Source organism: Sturnus vulgaris, chromosome 12 (genome assembly GCF_052056855.1).
Source record: "Sturnus vulgaris isolate bStuVul1 chromosome 12, bStuVul1.hap1, whole genome shotgun sequence".
In the NCBI taxonomy this organism is placed as follows: Eukaryota; Metazoa; Chordata; class Aves; order Passeriformes; family Sturnidae; genus Sturnus; species Sturnus vulgaris.
This window is the reverse complement of record NC_142254.1, coordinates 16,992,499-17,015,229: the sequence shown is the minus strand read 5'-3', so window position 1 is coordinate 17,015,229 and position 22,731 is coordinate 16,992,499. Positions and strand designations below refer to the sequence as shown.

Genomic DNA, 22,731 nt, shown 5'->3' with positions numbered 1-22,731 from the left:
TCGGGAAGATTACATGGGCCGATAAGAAACAGCTGGCTTGCAAGTTGGATCTCACAGTATACATTTAAAGGAAGAAATCCAGCTGATCTGCTATAATGCGTTTACCGTACATCTGCCGAATAAAATACACCTGCCGCAGTCCGGCCACGCGCCTCCATCGGGGGTAGAAGGAGCTCCGGCCGAAACAAGGGGGGATGATGGTGTGAAACATAAACCACGCTGCCTCTTGCCAGAACAGCATTTGGAAATTGCTGAGCAATATTTAAATAAATTCCAGTTTAATGACAGACTCTGGTGTAGCCGGTTCAAAGAGCTAAACCACCACTTTAGTAAGCCGCTTCATTCCAGACTTTCCGTAATCTGGGACTCATTATTAATTAGTAAATGGCATTAAAAACAATGATCCTACCATCCTGCCAGAGCCTGACCCTGAACTGCGTTGACATGTGATTCTGATTTAGCTTCTGAGCAGGAGCTTTTTACACCTCTAGCATTTTATCTGCAGCACTTGGTGTTCCTTTGACAGTCTAGGCAGTGGAAATGCGGCTGATAAGATTAAGAATAGGACAAGTAAACCTGATAAGGACTAAGAGGAAAAAAAACCCAAAGCCACCAGCAGAACCCACGGAAAAGTAGCTACCCACTGTCTCATATTAGAACAATCAGCTTTAATTCCTTTACTAGTAAGTATGAAAATAGTTCTTAGGTTATTGCTGCTGGCTTCCAAATCGTTTTAATGACAGATGATTCATAGGTAGGGAAAATTATGCCCATCGGTATTAAATTTGACACCATTATGTTTCATTGTGTCACTGTCTCATATTTGCAGCCTGATTACAGGTTTCACAAAATCAAATAGTAACAACGTAAGTAAGTACATCTGAATTCATTAGCCCAGAATCTTTAAATTGTCTCACTTGTCCTTTAATACACACCATGGGAAAGATTTTTTTTAGGTCTCTTTCCTGTGTCTCCCTCACAGAAATGAGTATTTCAGTAAAACAACATGAACTCATGTCTGGTTTTCATCTACTCATATTAATATGGAGCAGAACAAGAACAGACTCAAGTAATTGTTCAAACAGGTTTTAAGGCTACATCCTTTTGAATTATTTTTTCCGTAATTTCTCTCTGTCATAATTAACATTTTAAAATGAATTAACACTTGTTTTTGCTGATGTTCATTTTAAATCAAGTAGCGAGAACTTTATTTTTTACATCAATATATGCAGTCTTTGCATTTTTATACCACTGTGAAACTATCAGCACCAGTAAGCTAAATTGGTTCAAACCAAATTACACAGTCAGGTCTGGATGTTTAGTGGTATGCCTGGGAACACAACTTTGGAATAATTTAGCTTCTGTTGTACTTTACACAATAGGGGTACCCTTGTAAAGTTTCATTTCCCGTCTTCTGGTAATGTTAGTTGCCCAACTTCTTATCATAAACTTGTGTAATACTATTGCTTTTTGGCTTTCTCCTCTTTCCTTCCACAACCATGCTATTTCATGGAACCAAAAACCCCAACTTCCTTCTTCTCTGGTGATTGCAGGTCAGGTAGTTCATGTAACTGAGTTGAAAATACATATTCCTCCAAAGTATTAAACAAAAAAATAGCATAAAACCTCAGAAACTACAGTGAAAAGAAAGAACAAACCCCCCCCCCCCCAAACCAACACAATAAGCTTTGGACTAGCCAGATCGAGGCAACATGAGATACAGGGGCACCTCAGCCTTGTCTCAAGCACTGTCACTGTGCAAACACCACTACAATTCTCACAATGGTATTTCTCTTTTCTCCTCTCAATCCAAACATTCCCAGCAAGTCTCACTGAATCTGAGGATGCTGCTGCTTTCTTTTTACTCTTGCTTGCTTGCCAAGTGTGCTGTGGCAACTCTTACCCATGCTTTCACTTCTGAGGGTGTCCTTACTACCATGCTGGTCTGCCCCTTCTGATGAATTTTAAGACAGATGCAGTAAAGGAAAGTCTTGAGTACTGAAATTTAACACATATACACACAGACATTCCCTCAAATAGCCTGCAGCCTTGTGCATCCTTCTGTGATGTGGAAACTGTGGTTTGAGTTAAAGATGGGAAGCATCAGGCACCATTTGTGAATATAAATTTAAAAAGAAAATTTGGGTTTGCCTACTATAAATATTTGTACACAGCAAATGCTGAAATCCTTAGAAGCAAGTAAGCACTACCACACACAGAAACTATGGTTTAATGTATGCAGTAGTAGGCAGCCATCCACCACCCCCTCTCAATCTTAATTTAGTTCATAAAATTTTGAACACTGAAGTTTCAAAGCCTAATCTCTCTCTGCTTTTATAGTGCCGTGGTAAGGACATTTTTCAAGACTCTTTTCTAAATAATACTGCCAAAACCAAGCTGATACAGAAATCATTAGTACTGCCCTAGCTATCCCCTTTAAAGAAATACCTATTATCTTTTTGCTGGAAGGTATTATTTTTATGACAAGATAATTTAGAAGGTGCCAGCATTAACGGAGACAGCATCTTGTAAATTCTACAGCTATGCAGCTTTGCTCTATTATAAAGCAAGAAGAGCAGGTGGTCTTATATTGAAATTATTGTTGACAGCCTTAGGAAACGGCACTCAGGCATTGTTTTCATTCCTCCAGACTCCTCTCCCTCTGCAGATTTAAATAACACGGTTACAGGATAAAGGCTTGTCCTAATAACATTTTGGTGGCCTGTCTCTGCATCTTGAAGCTGACATTGACATTTTTAAAGACAACTTCTTGTTTGCCTATGTGAGCTGAGTGCCTCTGACATTTCTGCCATGCCAAAGTGCAATTAAAATCTGTCTGATCCTTGAGAATTTCCAGCTAAATGTTTTGTTAAAAGATTTGCAAAGAAAAAGACAGAACTGCAGCAGAAAGTGAACAGGGAGCTTTCTTCTGCTGCATTTACTGATTGTCTCGAGTCCAGGTAATCTAGGAGAAAGCAAACACCAGCGCTGAGGAGCATTAGGTAGAACTATGATGGAACCATTAATAGGGCAGAGTGTCTGAGTGCTGGGGCTTATCCAAAGTGGCCACTGTCACATGTCCACTTTAACTTTCCAGAACAGGTTTATATTTAGCAATGAGAACTGCAGGCAGATAAAATGGATGTAAAGGCAAAGTGCATTACAGTCACAGCAGCTTTGGAGATGAAGTTGTGACTCAGTACAAGAACTGTAAAGGTCAACTTCTACTCTCATTTGTATCTGTGCAGCTCCTCTGAAGCTTATGAACTATGTAGGTGTTACATGAGAATATCACTCCTGACTTCAATAATCTTATGTGACTACATGAATGTGACAATGGTATTTACACTGACAGTCTGTAAGCCTTGCGTGATAACAGTTGTTCTGCATGCTCCTACTTTAAAAATACCTTCCCACACTGATCATTAACTCAGATTTTATTTATTTCCCCAAGAAAATATCTTAGTCACATCTCAAGAAGTGCCAGATTAGAATTAGATAGTGAGCTTGAGTTCTGTAAAAGAACAATGGCATTGATTTCTGCATCAAATATTATCTATACCAACCAGGTTATGCAGTCTTTATCTATTAAGGTGAAAATCCGTTGATTCATACTGTTATATCAAGGATATTTGATGTCAAACAATGATCTACAGGCTGAAAGTTCTGCTAAACAAAAGATGTGACACTTGGAAAGGGTGTTTTGTGATTGGGTGCTGGTTTCTAGGGTTTTGGTTTGTTGTTATTTTCCTTTTAAAATATTGGGATCCAAATGAAGACATGTCATTAGCAAGAAAATATACTTTTAACAGTTTACCTACATTTATGACCTTGTGAATCTGCCTTAGAGCATGATGAAGCTCAGACACAATTTTAGTAATTAAGCATTAACTATCTGTTGACTCTTGAGTGGCTTAAGACTTTTAGAGAGAGCAAGAAAAAAAAATCCCAGTTAAGACAGTGAAAAAGAAAAAATACCCTAACATATATATCACCTTTATGGAGAAAATTATAAAGAGCATTTATTTTTCTTATACAAATAATTTGGCACTTTTTAGAAGGACTGAATTTTCTTAACAAGGATTAAGTAACAGCAAGCTGGTCTGTGACTCTTTCAATCCTAGAACTTTTAAACTGAAAAAATGCACTCAGGGATGTCCTCAAATCCCATCTTCTAGTAAGAGTCCTTGTGACTCAGTCTTCATGCCATGCTATAAAATAACCACGGGGCTTTCTATCAACTCCAAATGGTCTCAGTAGCACTAGTTCATGACTTTATAGACCCAAAAATAAGCTTGTTGCATGCTTTATTTTTTTTTCACTATTAGATCTAATAGACCATTTTCTTCCCTTCTTTGGACCTTTCCTCCTGTGGTAAAATACTTTCTAATATGTTTTCCATATTTAGATATAAAATGCAACCTCTACAAAACAAACATCCTTCACAAATAGGATGTGCAAGCATCCTTCAAAAATAGCCCCAAGATAAAGAAATTAATATTTACTTATTTCAGTCGCATTTTCCACTAAATAGAAAATGCAAACATCCATCCATTCATCCATCTATCTATAGCTGTGAAACTAGAAACATTTTTCAAACACCAGAGGGAGATTTCTTCCATTCAGACAAGTGAAAATAATCCTGCTTCAGTGAGAAAGCTGAAAAATGAATGCATTACCAATTAAAAGTAAAGCCAAAGATGTTTGTTGTACTAATTTTAAGCTTCAGCCATTGCAGATTTTTAGGACTACATTAAAAAAAAGTTGCAAGGAAAACTATAAACATTATTTCCATGTTTTCCAGTGTTTCATGCGAGGTAAGAGTTTTGCTGTGTTTTTTGAAACTGTCAAATCAGACAGATTAGACAGGTTTTGCTACAACCTGATAAAAGAACATAGACCACACTCAGATTATTCTACAAGACCTGCAGCAGAAGGCCAGAAAAGCTGCTGACTAAAGACCTAGAAACAAATACACAACACTTCAGCCTTCATAAACTTAATCAAGTTATGTGCCTTTGAATACGCTGCGTTCTTCCAGCAGAGGAAACTGCAGCTTCTTGTTTTTGTGTTAAGTTCTCTCAAAAACAACACCATTCCTGTCCAAGGAAAGGAAATAAAGTTACAGGCTGGATCAGCCAGAAGTGTTTCCTCCATCCAAGGTGCCAAAACAAAACAAGTGAATTGTTGACAACAATGTAAAAATGCAGTGATGGAACACCTGAAAGTTAAATCAACATTTTTCTCCTATTGTTTTAGGTCCAAACATCCAAAGGACCGATTCACTGTCAAATCCTGGAGCCAGAAAGAAAATCAGCCCCTAACTGCATTGTTCTGATGGAAAACAATCAGCTTGCCAGCATGCAATTTCTTCAAGTGAAGGAAATTCAGGAGCTAAACCCAAACCAGTCAGGAACACTTCCACTGCCAGCAAAATTCTCAGTAATAGCAGGCAAGAAAGTAGTTTGAAAATACAGTAGTTGAATATAGATAGGTCTTCCCTATCTCTGAACAGCCACTTTCTTCTCAGTCTGTTCTCAATCAAGAGTTAGTTTTGCCTGCCTTTCAGACTGTCTACCATTTGTAAAGTTTCCAGAGGTGCAATCTGTGAAAATACCTGACTTTTGCCCACAAGTCAAATATTTTCTGAATAATGAAAAGCCTGAAGTACCAGCCTCATCTAAAGCAGAGCCAGCCCCATGACGGGAATATGTCTGTTACTCCCAGAAAGATCTTACACATATGACCATTCCATGATTTTAAATGCTCTGAACAGGAATTTACAGATATATATGACATCCTCCCTTCCATAAATACCTCCATTTCCACTCTGGAAATACCTGAATGCTGCTGTTTGCAAATGCTTACCTGGGACTGTGACAGGGCTGAACACAGTAGCCTCCTGCTGTCCATGCGTGCAGATGAACCTTCAGTCATGAGGCTTTTGCCCATTCACCTCCTCTGAATCACACATGCAAGACTTACAGAAAAACAGAAATCAGCATTTTAGATCCTCCAACTGACAGAAAAAGGTGGTATCAACACTAAGCATGGGAACTGTATAGGAAGAAAAAGGATAGAGTATGAGACATACTCAAACCAAGCCACTCTAGGGTTTGGAGGTTTTAAAATATTTACAGTAGCAAAAAATACCTTCTCAGTTATATAAAAGACATTACAAAATTGTAAGGTGTTAGAGAGAATAGGATACTTTGAAAACCAACCATCATAATGCAGCTGAATTTCTACTTGGTGTTATGACACCAGAGATCTTAAAAGCTACAGAAGGGGTGGATGGTAAGGTTGTGGAAGAAAGCAAAGGAGCCATGTCCTGAGAGTCTTCTGTAGAGGTGAGGCATCTGTCACAGAGCTGAATCTGCAGAGGTTTTCATTCCACTGCATGTACAAGGTAAAGATTACATTTTGCATGTGCTGATGAGAGGTTTGAGACAGAGAATCTTTTTGCACCTCCAAAGATCAAGAAGTGACATCATAAGATATATTTTGAAAGCTTCTGAGTTGGCAGAGATTTTGTAAAATAAAAATAAGATGTTCAGGAGCAATGGGTGGTACTTGCCAATAGGCACTGGATCCCCCACCCAGGCCTCTGCAGGCAGAGGTCATGGCCATTAAAACAGAAGGCAAAAAATGATTGAAGTTAACTTTATTCCAAAATATGTATAATTTACAGGACTGAATAAGTGCTTCATTTGTGAACAAAACATTTCAATACTTGTGAATAACTTACTAGTAGCTTTGTGTAACACTTCAGTTTCCAACAGAGGGAAATATGAAACAGTATTTTGGCACAAGGTTTTCTCTGCATGCAATAATGTAATACAAGCTTCACAGTTACTAGGACAACATTACTTCTTTGGGATTGTCACTTGTAAAATAAGTCTAAGAAATGAATGCTTGATTTTGTCTGGTCACTGCAAGTTTACTGGCTTAAATAGCAAGAATTAAACATGAATATCCTTTGAAAACTAGATTTGTCCACTAAATGAAAAAAATCCCACCAGTAATGAAAAGAAAAATATTTAAAGACATTTCTCAGCCTTGTTGAGATTAACTCACACACATTTTGGGAAAGACTCACCCATGAGATTTACTACTCATTCATTCCAAACAATTACAAATTTAAATGAGATTGTAATCAGGTGTTGAAGTCTTTAAACTGCAAAGATATGGCCACCTTTCATATCTAGCTTTATCACTGATGCACTTGCAAATGTCTGTAGCCAGAGATGCTGTCAATCTAGCTCTGCATGCAGGTGCTTGAAGCATGTAAAGCACTGGATGTTGTGAAATGTAGAGCTGACATCACCACAAGTCATCCATTATATTCCATTGCTAGTTGTTGAAGGTACTGTAAAGTCAGCATATGAAAAATGGTCACAAGTAAAGGGACTTCTGTTATTTAACTGGGCAGTTCCTTGAGGAGTTTCCACCGTTTCGGGCTGTCTGGTTACGTTTTCAGTGAAGTCACACACACAAACACAAACATTCCCTCACCCCTACCATGGGCTGAGCACTGAGTTCTGTTCATTGCATAGCAATGGCACTTGGAACAAGAGAATTCAGTCGTGTTCTAAGCAGCAAGTCCTTCTCACACACATTTAAGTTCACATCAACTCTTAAAAAACAACAAGAAAAAAACCCAGAAGATGCTTGATTGCACCATATACTGGTTTGCTACCATTGAACAGCCATATCCTCACAGTGTTCCTGTTATCAATGGCAGCCTGCTTACAGGAGGCCCATCCCACCAGGACACAAGCATAGCAGCACCTTAAACCAAACAGGAATGAATGAAAAAGCTTGCAAGGCCCAGAAAGTTACCAGCAATTTGGTGTGAATGTATTTGGAACAGTCTATGGTACATATTAAGATAATGTTTAAAAAAATCAGCATATGTCAGAAATATATTAAAGCAAAGGAAGTTGTACAACCTTAATGTTAAAGGCAAGTACATTCAGTTCACCTCCCAGCTACCATTTCAGGAACATGTTCTTTTGCAAGTTGAGCACCCTATGTTGATTCAGTATCAGTTCTATTAAGTTTCCCTAAATTTAAAAGGCTATTAAACCCCCTCTAGCCCCCTAAGCCCCCAGTCCTGCCAACTCTTACATTTCTACCCAACCTCACAAAAAAATCAATTCACATCTTAGCAGCATAAGGATTTAGAACAAGTGGAAGGCAGTCACCAGCTCTTTGTTCTGTTGCCCCTACACAATTGGGGTCCACATGACTAACAGGAAAAAGCCTCTTGTTTCCAACAAAAAACCCTGTGTATTATGTCTTGGAATAAAAATTTGTAAGGAGTTAGTTACATACATTAAGTTACAGACACTGATCAAGTTGTTCAAAACTAAACGAGGTTTCACAAGGTTGCTTTTGCAGCTGTTTAATTTACATCTGCAAGTATAAATACATTTTTTAATGCTTTCATACCCTTTGGAAGTGAGAATTTTCTAGACACAAGCAGCTTCGCATAACTAAGAATACGTAGCATTAGCAAACTCCGACTTAAAACTACAAATTTTTCTAGGCCAACACAAAGTTTTGGGGAGAACTCCCTCCCTACCCACAGCAAAGTATTCACAGGTGTATTAGTAGAAACAGACACAAATAAAGCCATAAGAAGAAGAAACAACTACTGTCAGACAAACTTTTAGTATTCTGACAAACAAATACGGAAGGCAACAAGACAGACCTTTCATTTTTCAGCTTATTTGTGCCTATGTTCTCACAGAACGCAAGTCCCAAATCTGCTGTTTCCTTTGTTCGACTCTACATATTAAAGAAAAGCACAAATGAAACTACAAAAATACTAATTGAATTTTATAACAGTGTTAAACAGGAATCCAGATCAAGATCCAGCAATCACAGCTTAACAGAATTAAGCAGGAAACACAAAGGGTAAGTGCACGTAACATTAGTATCACTTCCAGATAAAAAAAACTGGGCTAAGAGGCTACAGAGAATCTGATGTTAATTTCTGTATAGCAACTCTAATAGCAAGAGGATACAAAAAAGAGTAAGATAGCAAGTCACAGCTGACCAATACTTACAACATACTGCCTTGAAAATCAAATCAGAGACAAACTGCAGAAAAAGGGAGATAAGTATAATTTTAGTTCTACCCAGAAATAGTTGTGTCTGAAGTTTATTTTATAACAAAGGCAAAAACAGAAAATCAGCCTTTTCCAAGAATTTGTTTAAATGTGAAGAACTCCTAATATTCAGCAACAGTGTTTCAGATCAGGTTTCAAGAAGTTTTGTGTGGGATTCACCAAACCATGAAGTATTCACATTTTCAGAAAAATACTTAATAAATCCAAACTGAGTGATGTACGCCAGACATACATGATCCAAACCTGTTTTTCATTTCTATGAATAATTAATGGAGAACCAAATTAGTGAAGAAAGAAATTAACTTTGGTCAGAAGTTAATTTGTCTTTCCAAAGACAGTGCAGACATTTATTAAGTTTCTTAATACTGCACTTTAAATAAATTACTTCATGTTATAGTAGTGTTCACCTAATTAAAGTCCAAACTGGTTTAAACCAATAGCATGACTGAAAGGATTGTGATGTGCATGTTCTAATAAAACACACAAAGCTCAGAAATACTTTTAATTACAAAGTACAATAACTGGGTAATGATTACATTGTAAGATTTCATCCACACAAACTTTTGGGTCTTTTCCTGACAGTCCCTGATGCTGAGAGCTTTGGCTTACACAGTAACATGGCAATTATCACTCTAATTTGTAAATTAGTTTCAAAATACTTTAAACCTCGCTGTCTCTCAGATGGCTACGATTCAAACCCTTCAGAAATTCTGCTCCTCAGCACTAAAGATTCCTTCTCTTGCAGAGTTAAGTCTGACTTTCTAAATTCAGAGGTAATGAACAGCTTTCTATAGCTGTGGAAAATACCCTTTTTCCAAACCAGGTTTATAGGAACTGCCTCTCTTTCATATGTCAACTTGCATATGGGAAACACAAAAATCAGTGTATGAAGAAGAGTTCTCTGGTATTCCAGCCAGGAGAAGAAAGGAGAAGGAAAAACACTTTAAAATGTGAAGTTGCGAAATTACTAGAAAGATATCGCAATAGAATAAATTAACCTAATTTTGTTCTTTATCTTATCTCTCAATTTCAAAGTAGGCAGGTAAATATGAGTCAGTCATATCTTCATAAGAAGCAAAATTACAAGTGAGGCCTTCCTTTTTTAAATATATCCCACCCTTCAGATATGAATTCTACAGACATTGTGAAACCTGGGGGTTTCCCCCAGCAGTTACTTTCTCCTGAGGAACTGCAAGATTCCATTCTGCAGTTTCTTCAGCCAGAATGGAAATGTCTGAAATCATATCTAGACATGTTGAAAAATCAAACAGGCAACACAGATGGGGTTTCAGAAGAAAAATGTGAGTTTCAGGATTAATCTAAAGAGATTATTTCAGTAAAGGTAAAGATACTCACCACGGCAATATAAAGAGTATTAGGAAACAACAAAGAAAAAAATGGAAAAAGAAAGGTATTGCTCATCTGCAACAAAAACAAGCTGGCTGCAATGGATGAGTAACTTCACTCCCACATCCTTGAATTGAGAATATGCAGCACAAAGCATAGGGAGTCCTCAAAACCTAAGGCTTGGACATACATTTGCTGCTGGGCTGCACAGTAAATATGCAACCAATACCTCTCCTCTAACAATGGAGGAGTAAAGTCTGTTACAGGCCCAGGAATTTGCAATAAAGTTTTCCTTTAAGGTAACAGAAACTAAAACCTGTCCAGTACAAAACCAGAGGCCTACATTTCACAGATATTGTATTAAGAGATAAAAATTACTTAAGGCCAAATTCCAACATACATTCACAACTGGCTTAACGTAAATGAAAAATATTGCAAACAGTGGCATTAGGGGAAGCTAAACATTAAAAAAAAAAGGTGCCAAGAGGTCATATGCTTCTCTGAAAAATCAGTTTGTGTGAATTTGACTATACTCGGGAAACTGTAAAAGCTGCAGGAATTGAGGGCTGCAGATCAAAGTGCAAAAGCAAGATAGAGCTGTTCTGGAAGGGCTACTGTGAGCTGAATTCCCAGCTCTGCTGTATGGATTCCCATTGTTTTTGGAAGCAGGAAGTCCAAAAACCGAAGTCCAGGTGAGTGTTTTAAGGAATTTAATTTCCCATTTTTAAAGATTTCTCTTAAGGAAGTAAACCACTGTAACATTTCTCAACTCATATCTCAATAAAGCTAGGAGAATTTCAGCAAAACCAAATGATTCCAGTCTCTGAGGCACACACATTGTAACATTTGCATCTTACAGACAGAAATAATTTAAGCAAATCCCTTCTGAAGACTCTAAAAATGTTAGTCCCATTTATTACACTAGCTTAAAGGACAACATACTAATTTTCCTTACAATTACAAATTCCAAGTTCTTTTCCTACCCTTCAAAGAGCATTAGTGCCACTCAAGGCAAAAAAAAAAAAATACTGTTTTCTACACACATTTTTAATAATAAATATTTTCAACAGTTCAAGAATCTCTATGTGTCTAGTGTTTGGACAGGTATTTGGAAAATGTCAGCTTATGCAGGAGAAAGAGCTGTGAAGGCATAAAGTAAAAGAAGACAATACGGCTGATTATGTTCATGCCGGATTTAAAATACAAGCTACTAAAAAAAGTAAACAGAAGTAGCTTACACTAATAGAATCCTCCCCCGTAAGTTCAGGGAAGCATCTCAATTGAACAGGTCAGGGTTTTGGTCCAGCACACTGGAACCCTGCATGTAAGCCAGGAATAGAGAGAGAGAGAGAGAGAGAGAGAGATAGAGAACAACTTTAAAAGTTCTTCCACTTAGATGAAAGCAGTAACAGCTTCATAAAGAAGTTTGAGGAAAAAAACATAGGCACCACATAATTTTTTAAGGTTCAAATGTACATTAACATGTTACAGCCCCCCCATCCCCTCTATTTATACACACATTGTTTATGTAAAGTTACATATTCAATAGAGTACCTTCAGCATGAAAAGTCTCTTAGGTCAACTGCTCATGACAAGTACATTCAATAATGCTAAGTGGATCACTTGGTAAAGCCATCTCTCCCACCCCAATAAGTTAAATTCAAACCACAGGAAACAGTTATATTATGTAGCACTCAATGGCTGGGCTTGTCAGAGCTCTGGAACAAGGAGCACAGCTCTTCACAGGTCTGTGTTTCTACTGAACTGAACTGGGACTCCATTGTATTCCAGGCTAAGTCAGCCAGAAGGAAGTCATCCATTGCTGTCTGTGTTTCATTGCTGGTAAGGAATAAACTCCCCAGATTCTCAAAGCAGCTATCCATAGTCTGTGTCTCAGCACTACTGAGCTGGACTTTGCTTTCAATATTCTGAGTAGGTGTATTTTTAGTAGCCATATATACTTCTGTCTGGGTTTCTGTATCAGATGAATCAGTGCTCATTGAGAAACTGGACTGTTTCAGAATACTTCCTAAAGGCAGATGGGTAGTACTGTCCAAAAAGAAATTCAAGTCTGTCTGTGTCTGTGTATCAAACATCTCCAAACCTAAGAAGTTAGAATTGCCTCGACAGTTATATGATTGTGTGGCACTATCTGAAAATAAGAAATCAGTCTGAGTTTCAATGTCCAGTGACTCCAAAACTGGCTCAGAGTTCAGGGTACCAAGCTCACTCTCTTCAGTCTGAGTCTGGATGTTAGATGCTGAAAAGAACTCTTCAATGTCAAAGTCTATCCCTGTGCTCTGTGATGGACCAGATGGAAGATGTGTGTCAGCATTAGAACTTGTCTCAGACAAAAGGCCACGATTATCCAGTGTCTGGCCAGACATGTTTCCTGAAAAGATGTTTTCCAGATCACTTAGCAGGTCCATTGTCTGGGTTTGATTATCTGTTGTATTTTGAGGTGGAAGTATATTAGTCTGTGTATTGAAGCTGATAAGGGATTCAGACTTAACCGTATCCTGATTCAGGCTCTTGCAACTACTTCTTTGCAGCAAGGTTTGATCTATATTTGCAGGCATTAAATTGTTTTCTGGAAGTTCAATATGAGTAGAAACGTTATATGATGAAGGAACATTGTCAAAAATGTCACTGCACATTACAGCCTGGTCCATCTGTACTCTTCCATCAATACAGTCCTGTGTCCTACTGGTTTGAGTCTCTCTGGAAATGCCACACGTTGGAAAACAGCCTTGACTGAAAGCATCAGTCTGAGCAGCTATGGATGAAGTCAGTTTGGAAGCAGGCAGTAGTGTCTGTGTCTGTACACTGATGGGTAATGAAACCTGGGAACTGAATGACAGATCTGTCTGAGAACAAGAGGACACAGAAGAATTAGGAGTCCAGGCTGCAGCTGGTACAAAGCTCTGTGAGATATAAGATAAGTCAGTCTGTATATTTATTGAAGAAATTTTGTTCTTGTGACAAACAGTCCCCAGCTCTTGCCCTGTGTTATTTGATGTAACCTTGTCCAATTCAACTTGTACACCAGTACTTACTGGTTCACGATCACCAGAAGTCGTCACTTTTGAAACAGGCATACTGTCTTTAAATACAAGTGTTTCTGCCTCCAGGGCTGGAATCAGAATTCCTATAGACTGAGGCAATAAATGAACAGTACTTACAACTGAACCTTGATTATCAACAGCCACTACAGCAGGTTTGACAGAAGAGTCTGCTGCAGATACATACACAGGCAAGTGAGCAACCTGCATTACTGGAAGTTTAACCAAAGCCACCTTGGGCTTGGGTAAAAGCATCTTTGGTGCACATTTTGGCTGCATTTGGTTCGTGAAGTTAGAACTGCAGGATCCTTCAAGAGAGGCCACTACTTTCACTTCAGAGGATTCCAATTCCTGAGTGCCAGGAGCAGTACTGTGTGTATTGCTGAATGCTTCGTTTGCTTTCTCTGCCAACTGCTGATTATGTACGGAGGACTCCATTTTCCTTTTCTTACTAGGAGGATCCCTGTGAACATGAGATCAATAATTTATACTTCTTTCAAACACAGAACATCTGCCGTCCATTCTTTTGAGTCACTGCATTGAAAATACAAACTGAAGTCACAGAGGAGGTTGGATATGAGAAGACAATTAATCCAGATTAAAACATAAAAAGACTCCATAAAATTCAATTTTGTTATATGGAATTCCCTGTTCTCTCATTTTAAAAAAGAACATTACCCGCTATGGAGACATATTTCCAAAAGGATGTTCAAGTTTACATGGTTTCTTCCCCTCTGTACATTAAGCATTCTGATTTGAAGACTTTTAATGTGTTATTTTGACACTGACTCAGACTGAGCAGTGAAGCAACAGAGCTCTTAAAATATGTGTACAGGTAATGGTCTCTCATGGAAATGGAAGATAAAAATTAGCAATTCTTCACACAAAACTTAAATTTTGCAGCAGTTGAACGTCAAAGACAGACAGGTTAGGCCTCAGAAAGTAGATTGCCTTTTATGAAATAAAAAATATATACATATTAAAACTATAAATCTAAACATGCAAAGAGAGATGGTAAAAAATACATCCACCAACAATTGCAACAATGACTAGACTGTACAAGAAAATAATCTGAACTGCATTCCACTCCTCAGTTACCAGCTATAAACATTTCCAAATCATCTCTACTCTCACAGAACTGTAAAAGCAGATGCAACAAGAACCACCATTTATGCCAAGCACTGCAGTGTCATCAGTACTTTTTGTTTTCTATGTAGGGAAACCAGATCTTACTGATTAGATGATCACCACTGCCTTCAACAAAACAGAAACTCCCAAAAGCAACAAAGAAACTGCAAACTGCTTTTCAGCTAAAACAACATGATCCTATTTCCTATTTAATCAACAGAAAGGAGACAAAAAGGCAGCAAGCACATGAGACACACAGGACTTGGTGATGAATGTATCATAACTTCACTGCTTCACTTTTACCTGTGTTCTGCAGGAATTTCATGGCCAGTTCTGTAAATGTGAGACAGTAATGCTGTTCTGCTGGCATAAGGGCACCCACAAGTACACTGGAAAGTCTTGCCACAGACCTCTATATGCCGTTTCAAATACCATTCTGTGCCATAGGAGTTACTACATTTATCACATTTGTGCTTCTTTTCAGCATGCATTTTCATAAAGTGCTAGAATACACAAGGGAAAGTAAACATTAGCTTTCAGTGAAGATTAAAAAAAGAAAATCATGGTTAGGGGAGAAAATATCTGCAATTTTTTAGTTGCTAAGTAGCGCTGAAGTGTAGCATTAATTATTTTTTTAAAGTGTTACTACAAATAAGTGTAAAGAAGTCAATAGAGAGAATCTGAAGTTTGCAAATCTGCTGATACTACATGCATCTTAAAAACACAGATAAACATTTACCTATTCTAATGCTATTGAAGGTTTCCTGTGGACATCAATAAATCTATAGATCAACCTTGCCAAAAGAGCACAGTAAGTCTATGCTGCAACATGTGCACACTCCTGAAGATCTACAACTGAGCAAACAATCTTAAGTTGTACAGGTCAACACCAGAGCAAACACCAGAATTTTTCCTTCTCATTTATGGCAGCAAGTGCCAGACACTCAGCTCCTACAGGGTCCCCAGCTCAGCACAGGTAACCAACTGCAGCACAGTGCTCTTTTTGCTCACTAATGCAGAAACAAGTCTTACATGTTTTTTTAAGCTCGTTAAATAGTAAACAAATGCATTTTGATATTAAAGCACAGAAAAGCTCTTAAACCTTGACCACTTGAAAAAGCAGTTAAAAGCATCAGCCACAGTTTAAACCTTCATCAAGTGCTACAGCTATTTTTTCCCCTCTTCTTTAATCTTTCTCCACCTATTTAATTTGTGGAGAGGGGTCTGATGTAGTTAAGAAGAACACACCGACGTCTGTCTGATCAGAAGGTTCCAGTCCTCTAATACCAACATGCAAACATGCAAACTCATGAATCACATGTGCACTTGGAGTTGCTGCATACATTTCTCTAACTTCTGCCTATGTGCTGAGAGGTTATGCTCATATCTGTATGCAAAAGTGGACACTCTGGAGTAGAGACAAGACTAAATCAGTGTGAGAATACTTCAGGAAACAGGAATACCTGTTTTACAAGAGAAAATTGGGAAAATGGTCTGTTTGGTCCTCTAGGGCAGCCTTCAATAGGACAGCAGTAGAATTTCTGTGAAGTTTTCAAACCCTTCCTTATTGGTGCATTAAGTTTTCCATCCTGAAAAAGAACCAGTTGAGAAGTTGACAATTCTACAGGTTTGCATATTCAAGACAATATTCAGAATACACACCAACTATAGCTCACCGAGTTTACACATGTCAATGAATTGGAGGCACTTTCCTATGTGATTTGAAAGTTCAAATGGAGTTTTTTTCCTGTGTGGATGCCATTTTGCAAATATCCCATCAAAATTACCAGGTGCAATTACAACAAGCTCTATGGAGTAGTGGCCCTGTACTATTTACTTTTACCAAGACATTCCCTGTCCCATGTTTCCTGTTATTTGAGCCAAAAAAAGATTTCCATACAGATAGTACCCTAGACTGCTGATTCAATGTGATTTTACTGGATAGTAGCACAGTATGTGAAGCTCCATTAAGATTAGTCACTGAAACACAACACTTCCTTGATGCTGGAATTCTGTAAGCACTATTTAGTTTACTTGTAATAAAATGAAAAATGCAAATTATGCTCTGCCACTTAATTTAGATCATAAACCAAATCTCACTTAAGTCCATGAAACAACTGGTATGCTAATTCTGACCCTCCAGATACTAAGTGACCAATCTATCCAGGCTGTCCATGGGAGCTGTCTCACTGACCCTCACATGTACATAGAAGAAAGCAACACAACTTGCTCAAAGAAGACCTCAAAAGGAATAAGAAGGACACACAAGTGGGATTGTGCAGATTGTTCAACCACATAGAATCCCTTCCTACTGAGGACACAGGCATGGAAACCAGACAAGACATATACCCTATTTGAAAGGGTCTCGGTGGAAGCATCAGGCATCTGTGTCTAAAAAATTAAAAGTGAACTACTTAAAATGTGATGCTCAGAGTATCTGTGTGTCTCCTTCCATCCTGAGACTGGAGGCCAAACAGTCTCCAGAGCCAGTTAATGCAGTCCATGGTGGCATCCCCAAGATGATTTTTCAGGGAAGAAATGGGACCATACCCTTTTTGAACTCTGCACCTGATTTTCCTTAGCATGAGGACAGTGAGCACAGTCAGTAGTGGAAGGCTGATTTCACACCAGTCACTCCCTAGCTACCTCTTTGGGCACATCTCCAGGTGGTTGTGTTTACACAGGTTACACCAAACACAGAGAATGCACAAAGCACAACAGTCTCCTCCCAGTGTGAAGCAAACAAAGTATGTACCTCAGCTGCCAGGGCCCAAAGGCTTCACTGCTCACACCCCCACCTCTTACCCACCTGCAGCGACTCATAACCCAACAATGCTGTCCTCAGCCACTCATGCCTTGCTTTTGAAGTCCTCTCATTTACACCTCAGGAAGCTGGGGAGGGGGATATTTCAATGATTTCGTTTTCTCTCAAATCACCTCTTAAGCTAAGATACTTTATAAAATGTAATCCTTTCAAGCAATATTTCAGTTGTATTTCCCCACACTCAACACTGCTACTTGCTGACATTGCCACAAGTTCATTAATGACATACCAGACTCAAAGAAGCAACGTTTAGAGCCTCTTAACCAAAATGATCAGCCACCATATCAAGAAAACCTGGACTAATTCTCTAAAAAGGGAGTTTTCATGTAACATTTTAACCTTCTAAGCACCTTGATTACAGCAGTTTTTCCTGTGGACAGCCCATTCATTAACAGGCCTGTTCTATCTCTGCTGAATCATCACTGTGACTATTGTTGTACCTCCTAGAGCCACTGCCCTAAACAGGAACAACACAAATCTAGATGTTCCAGCCCCAGTTCCACCTTTTAACCCTGACTTTACACAGAACATTTTCATCACATGTCAAAGTCCTCAGGAGGAAAGATGATCTGTCTTTAAGTGGAATCTGTGTTTGGCCTCTCCCACTGCAGATGATACCAATACGCTGAGTAACTGGCCATTAGAGTTACTTATTCCTAAATAAAAAGTTATTAAGTGTGTTATATTTAACATCACAACCCAACAACTGACAGGGCAATATGGGAAACACGTTCAGCCACTTAACAGGCAAACCACAGTCAGGTTATTTAGAACTACTGAAATACTAAGGTATAGAATAATACCAAGTGTTAAAATGCTTTAGAGACACCAGTAAGATGCTTTTTTTAACAGCTGGAACATAGCCTTTAGTGGCAGAGACCACAACACATTAATTGTGAGAGATACTCTACACATACAAGATATTGTATATGGACAGTAATCTTGTTTTGACCTATCCCAAGTCCTCATGGCTCTAATCTTGCATCTTCTCAAAGCCCACCTGGCCAGTCCTGTTTTAGACATTCTCCCAGCTCCCCTCCTTACCTATCTTATGTCCCATGTTTCTACAACATCCACCCACCAAAATTATTGCTAGAATTGGTCCAGTGAACTTCTCTCAGTGCAGATACTTGTACTGTAAGGAATATTGACATGGCTTGTGACAACAACTCGGAAAATGAGAATTAACAGTCCTTGCTACAGACTTAGTCAAGGTGAACTTAGTGACGTCTTGCTTTCCTGCCCCAGAAAGGCTTACTCCAAAGGATTAATTTTAAATTATGTTGCAGTAGACTGTAGTCAACTATTTAAAACATGGGGGTTTTTGCAGCAGAAGCTCAGCCATTTCTTTACTAAATAGGACATGGAGAGAAGTGCCTTTATTCTTATTATAACAACTATTGTGGTAATGCAGTATTTGAGTAACCTACCCCAAGGGTATGCTATCCTTTCCACTTCACACTGGCTACAGCCTCCCTGTTATCACAGGAATCCACAGAATTCTCTCCTTCACATGAACTCTTCTAGCTTCATTTTAAACTACATAGAAGCAGTTTCCCTTCTTCCCATAAAATAATAGACAAAACACTAAAAAAATAAAATTAAAAAAATCACATCTAATATATTAAGTCTCTATTTATATCAACTGCTCTCATTTTTTTTCTTGGCTTATCCTCTGTCAAGGAGCCAGTAAATAAAAAATTATATATGAACACTTTTTATCTTCTTTTGTTAGGCCAAACAAGCCAAATTATTCTAATTTCTCTTTATCAGAAACACTTGCCATTCATCACCCTTAGCATTTATTTTCTACACATCTTCTGGGTTCATTTAAATTTATTTGAATCAGATCCTTACCCTACAGTACTGACATAGAATAGTCCCCTGCGATATTTTAGGACTGCCCTTCTCACAGCAGCTTTACCCTAAACGCTCATTTGTGTATGACCAAATTGTTTTGCAAGTGTTTCCCACCTCAGGTTATTTCTGTTACAAACCAGAGCTAATCAAACTGTTTGTTATTCACTTCAAAAGACTAAAACCTGGTACTGCTGCACTTGACTCCGTTTTTACAGGGTGATCTCCATGTACATGTCCTTCCTTTGCCACTGCAATCCCTCATGGGTTTTGGTATCAAAACATCCTACTGGTGCTACTTTTATTAATGAAAATCAACCGAGTCCTTCTCCCTTCTCTTCAGAAGTACTATGTTCTCTCCTTCCCCAACAGCTTCTCACCATCTCCTTTGCAAAGCTGCCTCTTCATTAATTTCATATTTCACTAATAAATGTAATCTACTAAATTATTTTTATCTGGGGAATCAACTACCTCTTAAAAGGGAATAATACTAATATTAAAATTTTTAGCCTCCCTTAAGCCTCAATAATATTTTAGTCTCAATTACAATGCCCTTGAAACAAATCAAGAAGTTTCTGAAAACCTGCATCTATCCACATTTCAGTATTTATTCCAAGCTATCACAAGATTCAGTAATCAGGTGTATGGAGTGTGCTCTAATTCTTCAAGGCACTGGTGGCTAACAGCAAGCTGGGTGAGAAAGCAGCATTTCCTCACCCATCATACCCTGAGTTATGTAACCCACCAGCTGCAGTGCACGCTCAGAGCATCAGCTCACAACCAAAACGACTCTGCTGACCTGAAAGAACACTTTGAACTTCTGCTGTATCTCCCCCATATGAACATGGGAGATCTAACCCACAACACACAGTAAAGCTATTAGCACGTACAGGAAATGAAATTAAAACATCCCAGAGACAGGAGACAGCAAGGACACCTGACACTTTCCTTTTGGTCCTCACCAACGAGCACGTGTGACCCACACTTGACTCTGTAGCTATTCCACAAAACAGGGATGTTTATTGTTCACCCACTGACGCTGCACTTTTAGAATGCAGCTATGAATGCTGCACTTGAAGTTTTCCAGGAATACAATTTGTCCTTGCACATTTGGCATTATGATTTTGGGAAAAGCAAGGATATTTTTCCAAAAGGCCCACTCTCAATGTGTGCCTGCTGAACTGTGGTTTTCCTCCTCCCCAGCACATGCTTAGCTCAGGAGTATTATGGAAATGAGGGCTTGTTTCCAAAATGGCATCCATCTGTTTTGCTCGGTTTTTTTAGCTCAGACATTTTAAAAAAAACAAACAAAACCCCAGCATAACAGCCCTCGGTGCTGGGATGGAGATGGTTTGCCAGCTGATAAGGTTAGGAAATGCTGCATGTTTGCACAGCACCTCACAAGTGGGGCTTTAAAAGTTCTACTGCAAAAAGATTGGTGATAAGCAAGTAAAACAGCAGAAGCTGAGTCCCAAAGAACTCCTAACTACCTGTGGTATGTTTACAAAAATGTGCAAAATTGGTTATTTTCTGTAAGTAATTTTAGAGGAATCCTCAACACAACTGGTCAGCCTGTCCACATGCACACACTTGTGTATTTATACATGGACCTGCAGGGGCCTTTCACAACGGGAAATTTAAACAAGAGACAATGAGAAACACTTCATTATTCCCATCTGGAATCACAGAATCGTTTGGGTTGGAAGGGGACCTTGAACACCATCTTGTTCCACTCCCCTGCATGGGCAGGGACACTTCCACTATCCCAGGTGGTTCCAAGCCCCATCCAACCTGGCCTTGGACACTTCCAGGGACGGGGCAGCCACAGCTTCTCTGGGCATCCTGTGCCAGGGTCTTCCCACTCTCACACTGTCGAACTTGCTAATATCTAACCTAAACACACTCTCTATTCATTTGAACCCATTACCCCCTTGTCCTGCCACTCCAGGCTCTTGTCCCCATCCTTCCTGTGAGTTCCCTTCAGGTACTAGAAGGCCTCAATTAGGTCACCCCCAAACACCCTCTTTTCTAGGCTGAATAATCCCAATTGTCTCCGAATCTCTCGGAAGAATCCCAATTCTTCTCAGGGTGAGGAACCACGCCCCCACTCAATCTCACTACGAACCAAACCCCAGCACAGCCAACACCGCAGCCGCCCCCCGGACCCGGACCCGAGCCGGCCGCAGGCCCCGGGGCGGAACACGGCGCTGCGCCACGACAGAGCCCCGCAAGCACGGGGAAGGGCCGAGCGGGAGGGGGCGGCGGGGCCGGCCCAGCCTCACGGCGGTACCTGGAGCGGGTGCGCCTTGCTGAGGTGCATGTTGAGGGCCGGGCTGTTGGGCAGCACCTTCCCGCAGCCGGGCACGGTGCACAGGATGTTGGTCCGCACTTGGGACAGCTCTGTCACCGAGGGCCGTACCAGCTCCCCGGCGGGCGGCACGTCCCTCACGGGCGCGGGGGGCCGCCCCAAGCCCCCGCCACGCCGCCCGGCCGCCGCCGCCATGTTGCTGTCAGCTGCTCGGCCCCCGCTCCGCTTCCGGGGGCGGCGGCCAATCGGCGGCGCTGCCGCTGAATATTCATGAGGCACGTGGCGCGGCCCCGCCCCCGCCCGCCAGCGCCCCGCGGCGGCGGCTGCGAGCGGCGCGGCCGAGCGCGGGCCCGCGCGCGCTCCCGCGGCACAAAGCGCGCGCACCGCGAGCACCGGGACACGCGGGGGAAGCGGCGAGTGCCGGCGTGGGCACGGCCCCCGGCCCCGCACAGCGCCCAGGGGGCTCCGCGGCTACCGTGCTGCACCGGGAAGGGGAGAGGCAGGCACTGACTTCCCTGCTGGTCAGTGACAGGACACGAGGGAATGGGCCAAGCTCTGGCGGGAGGTGGGGCTGGGTATTAGAAAAAGGTTCTTCACCCAGAGCTAGTCGGACATTGGAACGGACTCCCCCGGGAAATGGCCACAGCAGCAGCCTGACAGCACTCCAGGAGCATCTGGAAAACACTCTTAGTCACAGGTTGGGATTTGACTTGTGGGTCCCTTTCCAACTCAGAATATTCTATGATTTCCTGATATTGGAATCACCAACACAACACAGAGGTTTTTCCCCTATAGCTGATCAAGTTAAGGGAAGAGATGAACACCATTTATTGGTAAGAGTTATACCATAGGTGCAGCCCCAGGATGTGTGTTCCTCTTGTAGCCCCCGTGCTCTCAGCTGCAGGCATTTTGCTGCTTGGGGTTAGCACAGAATAGTTTGGGTTAAAAGAGATCTTTAAACATCATCTAGTCCAACCCCAAAATTCAAATTTGCTGGAAGAGACCAGCTGGAAGGGGGAAGACAAGATTGGTCTCCACATTCCCCCTTTGCCTTACCTTCTCCTCACC

General features: G+C 40.2%; 1 protein-coding gene and 1 long non-coding RNA gene across 12 annotated transcripts; one reads left to right on the top strand and one right to left on the bottom strand.

Annotated features, from left to right (window-relative positions):
* Positions 1–512: 512 nt before the first annotated feature.
* Positions 513–6,986, top strand: LOC148222412 (uncharacterized). The gene is made up of 2 exons (XR_015806352.1): positions 513–683; positions 5,260–6,986. It is a non-coding gene; the product is annotated as an uncharacterized LOC148222412 (long non-coding RNA).
* ATMIN (ATM interactor) lies at positions 909–21,865 on the bottom strand. Of its 11 annotated transcripts, none has more exons than XR_015806349.1 (7): positions 21,646–21,865; positions 16,138–16,263; positions 14,978–15,177; positions 12,039–14,009; positions 11,723–11,802; positions 9,075–9,108; positions 909–6,057 (listed from the first exon to the last, which is right to left on the bottom strand). XR_015806349.1 is itself a non-coding variant. In XM_014874453.2 (4 exons), exons 1-4 carry the CDS (start codon positions 21,856–21,858, stop codon positions 12,179–12,181), a joined length of 2,370 nt encoding a protein of 789 aa, XP_014729939.2. In that variant the 5' UTR covers positions 21,859–21,865; the 3' UTR covers positions 6,650–12,178. The 11 variants fall into 11 exon arrangements, 1 of the variants encoding a protein (XP_014729939.2); XR_015806348.1 differs by lacking the exon at positions 909–6,057 and adding an exon at positions 6,650–8,793; XR_015806351.1 differs by lacking the exon at positions 11,723–11,802.
* Positions 21,866–22,731: the final 866 nt, after the last annotated feature.